Genomic DNA, 11,437 nt, shown 5'->3' on the forward strand with positions numbered 1-11,437 from the left:
GCTCCTGGGTTCAATTCCCAGTACCCACCCCAAAAAACTAAGACTGTGTGTGTTTATTTAAGATCTCTTTCCATCTCCAATCTGCCTCCTCTTTTTTAAGTTGCGCAGCCATTACTACAATCTGTCCTCAATCTTGGTATACTAACAGTTACTACTTACCACTTATTATTCTGTTTTCCTGCCTTATGATTTAGAAAGTACCAAATGCTTAGATCCAAAAATGCAAGAGAAAGATTAGAACAATACTTTTAAATAACTACTCTTACAGCTATTAATTCATTAATTTAACGGACTTAATTTGAATGCTTGCTATTTCCCAGGTACTATACTATATGTCTGGGATACAAAGATAATAGGGTCCTTTCCTTTAAGGTGCAGCAGGACAAGAAAACTCATAACTGGGTAATTACAGACAGTAATTACTGTATAGAATATTACAGGATTGTAGAAGAGAGGACTAGGGAGGAATTGAAGAAGACCATAATCTATATTATTGAAAATCTATCTCAATTGGCTAAATTGGGCATGAGAGAGGGTATTCAGACTTATTCAACTAGCTAACTTTATATTCTGTGGTAAAACATTCAATAACTTCAAAGTATACACACATACACACACACACACACATATATATATATATTTATGGCTAATTATTTATGTGCAAAGAAGAGGGTCTAACATGAATAAGTGAGCATCAAGTTTGCAAGATTAGGACTAGAATTTGTAGAGTATATTTTAAAGTGCTTTCCTTTTTACATCCTCCTTCCCCACCTATATCATGAACAAGCAAATATAAGAATTAAATGCTTATAAGTAGAAGTTTTTAAATTTTTTCTTGCCAAGGATTTAGAAAGTACCAAATGCTTAGATCCAAAAATGCAAGAGAAAGATTAGAACAATAATTTTAAATAACTACTCTTACAGCTATTAATTCAGCTTTGACGTTATTGAATGTTTTACCCCAGAATATAAAGTTAGCTAGGATTCGGAATAAATAAAGGTTCCATTACCAGACTAGAGGAAGATTAGTTCTGTTTAAGGTTAGGATAAGAATGCAAAAACAAAACAAAACCTACTAGATTTGCAACCACTTGTCCTCATATAAAACTTAAATATTAAAAAAAATACTCAAGGCTAACTGTATGTAAGGTTTTTTGAATTATGGGATTGAAGGGGTTGGCCTAACAATTTAAATCTTAAAAAAAGTTTAGAGCTCAGGATGGAGCTCAGTGGTAGAGTATGTGCTTAGCATGCACAAGGCCCTGGGTTCAATTCCCAATGCAAAAAACAACAACAAAAAATTAAACAAAAATGTAATTTCTTTCTTTTTTGGGGGCGGGGGGGGGATTCCTGGTATGGGACCCAAGGGTGCTTTCCCACTGAGCTACACCCCCAACACTTTTTATTTTTAATTTTGAGACAGTTTGATAAACTGTGAGCCACCAAACTTGACTCAAATAAAATATTTTAAAAGTCCAATCTTGCCAGATGTGGTGGCACAGGCCTGTAATTCCAGCTAGTTGGGAGGCTGAGACAGGAGGATGATAAGTTAGAGGCTAACCTGGGTAATTTACTGAACTCCATCTCAAAAAGAGATATTTTTAAAAATGGCCAGGGATATAGTTCAGTAGAGCACTTGCTCAGCATGCACAAGGTCCTGGAGAATTGAACACACACACACAAAAAAAATGTTTAATTTACAACTTCTGCAGTCACTTTCAATTTATAGTTGAGAGAATTGAAGCACCGAGATTTTAAACTTCCCCAAGATCACACAGTTAGTGAATAACATACCTAGGATTTGTGTCCATGACTGTTTAATTCCAGTGCCTCTTACCATCTTGCCCTGATAAAAACCTTGCCCTGATTAAAAAACCATTTCTCTCCTGTTGTTCTGTAGCCATTAACTTACCCTGGCAGCGAGCTGGTATAGACAACTAGTAAAGTGGATGGCTGGGCCAGTGAAATTATTAGAAAATATTGAGACTGCCACATTCAAATGGAAGCCACATTGCAATATTATGGATGCCACTGAACATATCTTAATCATTTTCATGAATATTTTATAATATATGGGATTATGGAGATAAAACCAGATTGAAATAAATATGTAGATTTGTCTAAAGTATTAATTTGATTAGTAAATTAGAAAAGAATAAATACATGTGAAAATAACTACATAAAAGTTAACTTTAGATGTTTACTTTTAAAATACTGATTGTGCATTATACCCATTTACATAGCTTTTAATTCCATAGTATTTTTCATGTGCATGTGTGACATACTGTCCATTCATTGAGACTATAATCCCTGAGAAAGATAGTGTCTTTTTAAGAGAATAAACATTAAATCCATTGGTCAGGAAAGGTTATTTAAGCCTATTCTCAAATAGTGTAATAAATTTGAACAAGTACAATAGATTATGGATGCTTAGGAATGATATAAAAACCAGATTAACACAACGTGATTCATTTTCACTTTGACCATGAATTACATTGGGAGGAACTGGCTGCTGGATTTATATGTGTATAAAATGCCATTAGAGAGTGAAAAAAGGGGAAGTTTGCTATAACTGAATAGGGGTGTGGTCTGTGTACACTAAAAGGAATAGATTATAGTTTCATAAGGTCTGATATAACTGTATGTTTTCCAGAACCGGCCATCACAGCTAGTACATTTTCTCCACAGACCTAAGCATGTCTATGAATTCCAGCCAACTTGGTGAGTTAGAGAAACTACAGCTTGTGGATTTGGGCATATACACTCTCTGCCTGGCTCTAATCCTTCGGGTAACAATACACCTCAACTCCTGTAATCCTAGAGCAGTTACATGGATGCACTAAGTGGTGTGATGGGAGGAAAAGATAGCATCACAAGGATTCGTTTGATTATAACAGTAATCCACACCAAGTCAAATAAAACAGCCAAACAGTTAAAAATGGGGTCTCTAAAGAATTTGCTAATTCTAGCAGGCCCTCACGAACATTTCCTGATAGAGTACCCCATATCAAAACGAAGGGACCGTGCTTTAATTGCATGGAATAATTATTTGATTTCCAGGAAGTTAAAACAGGGCTTTGTATTTAAATAAAAAGTTCTAGACATGCTGTGAAACTCGAGCAAACCAAGAAAAAGGGTGAAACTCAATGCCTGCTCGGTGACTCGAGATTTCAGCTGCCCAGCAAGACTGCTGCGATGGCTTAGGAGCCCCAAAGAGGGGTATGTTAACGCTGGCTGGCAGGATCGGGTCGCCTTCCTAGAGAAACCCTTGCCTTCCCAGACACCTAAAGTGATATGTGACCATAAGCTGTTGAGGGGCTCGAGACTCCGCTGCCTTGCCCCCTCAGCACCAGCAGAGACCCCAGTTTTCGGGGGACAGGATCTCATACTGTCGCCCTCACCTTTGAAGGTCTATTAAAAGCCTGGGGCCTCTTATCTCAACGGCTTTGGGCGTGAGTGTGGGCTACGAAGGGGGGGGGGAGGCCTGTGGGTGTCTCTTTTGCCTGAGGAGTTGGAGGCACTTGTGGAAAAGTCAGGCCCTTTTCGCTCCGGCGGCCGCTCCGGTGTGGGGCTGGCTTGGGTTAGACACATGCACACATACACCATAGAGCTCTGCTTTCCCGTAGCAGCTGCTGCCTCTGCCTCTGCCTCTCGCGCCTCAGCCTCTTTGCCCGGCATACACACACATTCAGATTTGCGCGCTGTTTCAATCCTTGATGACGTGTCCCCGGAGACAGCCAATAGCAAGCGGGCTCTGGTCAGGACAATGGGAGGTAACGGACCAATAAGCGAGCCCCGTGAGTTGGCGGTAGCCAATAGGAGCCGCGCTGGCTGGAGAGTAATGTTACAGAGCGGAGAGAGTGAGGAGGCTGCGTCTGGCTCCCGCTCTCACAGCCATTGCAGTACATTGAGCTCCATAGAGACAGCGCCGGGGCAAGTGAGAGCCGGACGGGCACTGGGCGACTCTGTGCCTCGCTGAGGGTGAGTCTGGGGCAGCGCCGCGGCGGGGAGAGCGCCTCTGGCAGCTCCCTAGCCCGCGCGGCGGCCGGATCCCCGCGGCCGGGAGCCGGCGGGTCAGGATCCACACAAAGGCAAATGAGGGGGGACCGTGGGGGGAACTGCGCACGGAGCGAGCCTCTGCCCGGGCGCCGGGAACGCTGCCCCGCGCCGAACCCCGGCCCACGGGCTGCCTGAGGCGCCGGGAGCCCCGCGCCCTGCGAGTTTCCACCCCCGGCGGCGTCCGCGCTGACTGGCGCAAAAAAAAAAAAAATTTTTTTAATTAAAAAAAATTTTAACGTGTTTTCGGCCCCCGGGTCGAGCGTTCGGGAGGGCGGCGTGCGCGGAGCGCGGCCGGGGTGGTGGGGCCGGTGGCGGCGGCGGCGGGCAGCGGCGGCGCTTCCCGGCTGCATTGGCCGCCGCCGCAGCGAGCCGGGCGCCGGCGGGGAGCGCGGCCGGCCGGGCTGCGGGCGGGGCGCCGCTGCGGGCGAGGGCGGCGCGGGTGGGCCGGGGGCGACGGTGCGGCCCTGCCTCGGCCCGGGCGCGGCGGTGGCGGCGGCGGCGGCGATCGGGCGGCGGGGGGAGCGGCGCCGCTGCGCTCGCTGGAACATGGCTGACTCGGGCCCGGCGCTGCTGGCTGGAGAGAAAACAAGGCGGGCGGGCGGGGGAGCTGGGCGCAGCAGTTCCGAGGCAACTTTTTTTTTCCTCTCTCTTTTCACAGCCCCGCGTTCTCCGTGCGGGGGCGGCGGGGCGCGCGGGCCCGCGCGGAGGGCGGCGGGGAGCGGCGGGCGGGTGGGCCCGGCGGCGGCGCCCCCACCCGCCGGCGGGGGAGGGGAGCGGAGGCCGGCGCGCGCCCCCCGCCCCTCCCCCCGGCCTGTAATGGCCGAGTGTGTGCGCCAGAGCGCGGCGCGCGCCCCGCCCGCCGCCGCCTGCACACTCGCGCACTCACACACACTCACACACACACACACACAAAGGGAAGGAGCCATATTCTCGCTCGCGCTCGCCCTCGCGGCGGCGGCGGCGCAGGCGGGGAAGACGCGCAGCGGCCATTCCGTGCGCCGGCCCCGGCGGCCGCGGGCGGAGCCAGCCCCCATTTCGAGCGGGGCTTCTCCCTGCGCCGCGCCTGACAAAATGGGGGCGGCGGCGCGGGCCTGCGGGCCTTCCGGGCGCACGTGGCGGCCTCGGGCCTGCGGGCCCAGCCGCGTCCCTCGCTCGCCGCGCCTCGGCGCGCCGCCGCCAGCGAAGTTCTGGAGTCTGGGGCGCCCGCCCCGCGCTGAGGCACCCCAACTTTCACGGCTCCCAGAAACACTCCCCCGGCGGGGGGAGGGGGCCGCGGAACCGCGAACAGGAGTGGCTTTTGTCCCTCATCCTTGTTTACTCGAAGAAACTTCAGACCGGACGTGTTTAGTCAGAACAGAAATACATCTCAGGGCCAAACCGATAGGAAACGAGGCTGCCTTGCAGTGCCACCGCCTCCCCCCGCCTGGTCCCGAGCCCTGGGGCTTGCTGCTCCTCCCTCCGAGCAAAGTTTTATGCAAAGAGGGTTTTTTTTTTTTTTTTAAGGAATCGGGAAAACTTTAGATGCACAATAATCTCTCTCTTTTTTTTTTTTACGGCCTATGATTTTAAAAGGTCAACTCACTTAGTCTCCTTATTTATTTGGTGTCTACTGCAAATCAACAAATTGGCAGCATGAGTTTTTTTGACCTTTGGTTTTGTTGTTTAAAAATGGTTTTGCAGATTTAAAAATTGTTTAAATGACCCGTAAGAAATTCAGAACAGACACAGGCAGATATGATACACATAACATATATGGAATATCCAGACTTTTTGAGATTACTACACCGAAGGACCATCTTTTGGTTGGCATAGCCACTTCTAGGAATCGGCTATCATTGCCATGTTCCCGTCTGGTTTTATGGGAAGTTAATGTCACTACTGTGTTAAGTAATGAGTACCTTCGTTTTCATTCACTCCCTAAGCACATTTAAGCTGTTAAACATCATAATTTCATTGCTAACATCAACAATTTAATTCTAGAAAAATAACTAAACATGGGCAAAGGAGATCCTAAGAAGCCGAGAGGCAAAATGTCATCATATGCATTCTTTGTGCAAACTTGCCGGGAGGAGCACAAGAAGAAGCACCCAGATGCTTCAGTCAACTTCTCAGAGTTTTCTAAGAAGTGCTCAGAGAGGTGGAAGGTAAGAGAGCTTAAGATGTTACTACACAAGGTAATAACTAGCAATAATTTCCAAACTAGGATTGAGGGGGAGGCTATTAAATGGCAAAGGACACCTTTTTAATTCCTTTTTCTGCTTTGGATAATTAAAATTTTCTATTTCAAACTTACAAATACTTGGTTTTTAGACCATGTCTGCTAAAGAGAAAGGAAAATTTGAAGACATGGCAAAGGCGGACAAGGCCCGTTATGAAAGAGAAATGAAAACCTATATCCCTCCTAAAGGGGAAACAAAAAAGAAGTTCAAGGATCCCAATGCACCCAAGAGGCCTCCGTAAGTATTTTTCTATGACATGTTTTATAATACAACAAATAGAAATCTAGTAAGCCACTTTGTGAGTTTGTACAAAGTTTTTTGGCTAATAGTGATTCACATTGGTACATTTAAATAGTGTATATGAAATTCTTGTTAGATGGGAATGTTAGCCCAAGCATTAGATGGTTGCCTCCTTTGGCCAATATATGTCCTAATAGGATTTTTTAAATCATATTGTTTCTTTTTTTTTTTTTTTTTTAATCATATTGTTTCTTTAGAACTAGTGATAATAATAATCTGCAAAATGTTCTTCTGGAGCTCAACTAGTATAACTTAAATAATTATAAATTAACTTTTAGTTAAATATTTGTACCCTATGGTAGAAATTAACAATATATGTAGGGATAGAATACATGTTTGGTAGTAGTAGTTTTGGTGCTGTTATTAATTTACAGTCCTAAAATGAAATTTCTCTTAGGTCGGCCTTCTTCTTGTTCTGTTCTGAGTATCGCCCCAAAATCAAGGGAGAACATCCTGGCCTATCCATTGGTGATGTTGCAAAGAAACTGGGAGAGATGTGGAATAACACTGCTGCAGATGATAAGCAGCCTTATGAAAAGAAAGCTGCCAAGCTGAAGGAAAAATACGAAAAGGTAAGAAGTGTGTGTACTTGTTTATAGTTTAAAAAAAAAAAAAGGATATGCCAGAGGTTGGGTGATTTTTTTTTTTTTTTTCAATACAGCTTAATTTCCTGTTTTCTTACACTTTTATTTAAGTTTTAGTGTAGCAGCTACATTGGCTTGAATCTTTTCATCTTTAGAGTTGTTAATTTTTGTTGTTTTTTACTTCATATTAATTATTAATTTGAGCCATGGTCATACATTTAAGCTGATTTCATTCTTCTCCAGTATCTCAAATATGAAAATTTTGGTAGTTACTTTTGAGTCGGAATAATTTCCATTTAAATAGTCAGGCATTCATTATAAAAAATAGGTCAGACAAAGTAACACTGGCTATATTTCTCATAAACACCCCCTGAAACATGTTCCTTCTCTTCAGGTGCCCCAAATCCTTTAGCATCACCAAATTTTCAAGTCTGCCAAAGCTGGACAGTAAATTTGTAAGATAAAGAAAGCTATAAGTTTAATACTTTAATGGAAATAAATTTTAAGTACATGAATTTAAGCTTCTTTGTTTACTCTGAAAAAAATAGTTGTTTCTGAATTGTTTTCTAACCTAATTGTATGCTTACTAGTGAATTACTTTTTTTTTTGGCGATAGTGTTCTACTGTAGATTAGTCTGACAATATAAACCTGTAGAATACTTTTTTGCATTCAGAAGGTGGCAGTGTCTACCCTTTAATCAGTCTCTGCACTCTGGTTTTAATGAACTAGAGTTAGGGTTGTAGTATGTAATTGTATTTCACTGAGGCACTACATTTCAAATATTAGACTGTGCCATTTCATGAGTTATAGATTGCTAATTGTAATTATCACATAATATTTAAGTGTTTTTCCACCTTCTGGTTATTTATGAAGGTGCAGTGGAGATGTGTGCTATTTGAATATAATTAGGATGTAGGATCATAAAGTTTTGCCGTGTTTTGTTTGCCTTTTGCTTAATAGTTTTTCCTTTTCCTGTTTTCTCTTCCGTTTATTTTGGAAGGATATTGCTGCCTACCGAGCTAAAGGAAAACCTGATGCAGCAAAAAAGGGAGTTGTCAAGGCTGAAAAAAGCAAGAAAAAGAAGGAAGAGGAGGAAGATGAGGAAGATGAAGAGGATGAGGAGGAGGAGGAAGATGAAGAAGATGAAGATGAAGAAGAAGATGATGATGATGAATAAGTTGGTTCTAGCGCAGTTTTTTTTTTCTTGTCTATAAAGCATTTAACCCCCCTGTACACAACTCACTCCTTTTAAAGAAAAAAATTGAAATGTAAGGCTGTGTAAGATTTGTTTTTAAACTGTACAGTGTCTTTTTTTGTATAGTTAACACACTACCGAATGTGTCTTTAGATAGCCCTGTCCTGGTGGTATTTTCAATAGCCACTAACCTTGCCTGGTACAGTATGGGGGTTGTAAATTGGCATGGAAATTTAAAGCAGGTTCTTGTTGGTGCACAGCACAAATTAGTTATATATGGGGACGGTAGTTTTTCATCTTCAGTTGTCTCTGATGCAGCTTATACGAAATAATTGTTGTTCTGTTAACTGAATACCACTCTGTAATTGCAAAAAAAAAAAAGTTGCAGCTGTTTTGTTGACATTCTGAATGCTTCTAAGTAAATACAATTTTTTTTATTAGTATTGTTGTCCTTTTCATAGGTCTGAAATTTTTCTTCTTGAGGGGAAGTTAGTCTTGCTTTTGCCCATTTTAGATCACATGAATTATTACAGTGTTTATCTTTTCATAGTTAGATAATAAAAACTTTTTGTCTACACACCCTGCATATCATGATGGGGTTAATAAAAAATTAAATTGAGGACATTTTCATCCATAACTGAAACTCCAAAACCTTGATCAGTTGATAGCAAATTTCACATAGCCCACTTACATTTACCAAGTGAAGGGTAGCCAATTCTATTCACAGCATGGGATTATTAGAATCAAACAATCTGAAAGTCTGTCCTTGAAGGACTAATAGAGAAGTATGTTCTGATCTTTACATGAGGACTCTATATTCTTAACTCCCATTACCATGTAATGGCAGTTATATTTTGCAGTTAACGCATTAAAGAAGACCTGAGAATGTATCCCCAAAAGCGTGAGCTTAAAATACAAGACTGCCATATTAAATTTTTTGTTGAGATTAGTCCCAGCAAAGGTTCTGAGAGTGCTGGCTGTAAATGCCTTTTCCCATTTATCTAAATATGGACTGCTCAGGAAACTTGAGACACCATTGAAAGTATTTTTACTTAATTGGGCCAGCTTATAAAATTACAATGCCAAGTTTGAAGTAGGGTATATTTTCCTATATTGTGGTTTGCCCATTTATAAATCAAAATAGACATGAGGAAAAAACTTTGCATCTCTACCAATTATCCAACTTACGGGTTTTTTTCTTTTTTTTTTTTTTTCTTTTTTAATTTTTAACAAAAATCCAAACTCATTCATTAGAGTCATGTTTATCTACTTAGCAGTTTAGGGAACAATTTGGCAATTTTGTGGTTTTTGAGATTATCGTTCTCTTAAAGTGCCAGTGTTTTAAAATAGCGTTCTTGTAATTTTACACGCTTTTGTGATGGAGTGCTGTTTTGTTATATAATTTTGACTTGGATTCTTTCCATTTGCATTTGTTTATGTAATTTCAGGAGGAATACTGAACATCTGAGTCCTGGATGATACTAATAAACTAATAATTGCAGAGGTTTTAAATATTAGTTAAGTGATTTTCACTTAAGAATTTAAGATTTTGTTCAATCATTTCCAATAATGCCTCCTAGCAACACCTTTTGAATAAGAATAAGGGTTGGCAAAGTTTTTCCCTTTAAAAATACTGTAAGCTTATAAATAGGTGATGGGATGATGAAAACAGGTTTCATCAAATATTCCAAATACTCAGGAATATGTATATATAAACTAATTTCACTTTCAAAATGTTAAGATTATTTCAAGGAGAGGCACATCTAAGTGGAAAGCAGCATTAGGAATAATTAAAGATCTAACAGGTCTAAGTGAATGAGGACCTCAACAGACTGCAGTTGTCTCAAAGTTTATCACATTTTTAGTCAAGGGGAACAAATGTGGAACTACCATTGTCAACATCTGTTATTAAGTCTGATTTATTTGGAAATGAATTCTGCCTCAGAAACCTTCTTTGTAATGTTAGTGGGTGTGTCATGACACTACCTTGTTTGGGATGTGGAGAATGGGAACAAAGGTGATTTAACTGGCTTCTGATCTTTGAGGGACTGGATAAGACAAAACCTCAAATCAGAAAAACGAATGAATTCTTTTTAATGTCTATAAACAGTATCCCTTGGAACTCAAAGGCCTAAGACAATCATTTAGATAATCCAGGATAAAAGCCTTGTTATTAAATGAGACGATATAGGGGTGGGGGGAGGGACTTCTAGTGCCCAGAAGTAATTGTATAGTGGTGTTTAAAGATTTTTAACTTAACAAGAATAAACAATTAGTATAAATTTAATAAGTTTTATATAAAATTTTTGAAATCAGTGTAGGGAGCATACTGACCAAAATCCTATTTTCTTATTTGCCTGTTGCTCATTAGTTATAATTAGTTCGATGATCTTCCATCAAGATTGATATTTGCTGGATTAACTTCCCAGAGTGAAGTCTGGAGAAGGAAAAGGTGTACTGTCCTTAAGGGCAAGGATTAAATGATAAAAAGGCAGGAAGCATACCTGTATGGTAGCCATTAAGCAGGTACTTCCCTCACTGCATAGGGAATCAACTTGCTCTGATGTTATGGCAGTATCTACATTGAAAATAGCACAGGAAATAAAATAGTGATTTTTTAAAAAAATGAAAAATAAGGTCACTACCTAGCTTGATATCTCAGTCTAGAATAAAAGTTAACTCTAGGTCTGTTTGGTATAACACCTGAAAAGGCCCCAGTAGTCTTTCAGTACCAGTGGAGCTCTTTTGCATGGATGGTGTTGTATTACTGCATTTGCATATATCAACAGCTCAGGTCTCAATCCCCCAGTGTGAACCATTGGCTAGTAATTAAGCTGTCTAACTAATAAGGGATTGTGATAATAGTTATTTAACCTTATTTTTCATAGTAATGTTTTATTGTCACTTCCAAGTGATCTTTGAAATATCTTACTATTAGATAAAGCTAATGGTTTGAATAGCTTTCCAACAAAATAGATGGTAGGTGGTTCATTTCTTGTTCTCTTTTTTTTGGAGAGTGGTGGTGGGGAGCCTGAATTTAGAAGTGATTTACCACTAAATTATTTCCCTTTATGATAGA

At 41.4% G+C, this 11,437-nt stretch overlaps 1 protein-coding gene across 3 annotated transcripts; it reads left to right on the top strand.

Moving 5' to 3' along the window:
* Positions 1-5,663: 5,663 nt before the first annotated feature.
* Positions 5,664-9,870, top strand: Hmgb1 (high mobility group box 1). Of its 3 annotated transcripts, XM_076872270.1 has the most exons (5): positions 5,664-5,946; positions 6,040-6,203; positions 6,370-6,515; positions 6,976-7,150; positions 8,164-9,870. In XM_076872270.1, exons 2-5 carry the CDS (start codon positions 6,054-6,056, stop codon positions 8,338-8,340), a joined length of 648 nt encoding a protein of 215 aa, XP_076728385.1. In that variant the 5' UTR covers positions 5,664-5,946; positions 6,040-6,053; the 3' UTR covers positions 8,341-9,870. The 3 variants fall into 3 exon arrangements, with proteins under 3 accessions (XP_076728385.1, XP_076728386.1, XP_076728384.1); XM_076872271.2 differs by lacking the exons at positions 5,664-5,946; positions 8,164-9,870 and adding an exon at positions 7,557-8,144 and having other exon boundaries at positions 5,968-6,203; XM_076872269.1 differs by lacking the exon at positions 5,664-5,946 and having other exon boundaries at positions 5,970-6,203.
* Positions 9,871-11,437: the final 1,567 nt, after the last annotated feature.

The sequence above is a fragment of the Callospermophilus lateralis genome, chromosome 12 (assembly GCF_048772815.1).
Source record: "Callospermophilus lateralis isolate mCalLat2 chromosome 12, mCalLat2.hap1, whole genome shotgun sequence".
Lineage (NCBI taxonomy): Eukaryota > Metazoa > Chordata > Mammalia > Rodentia > Sciuridae > Callospermophilus > Callospermophilus lateralis.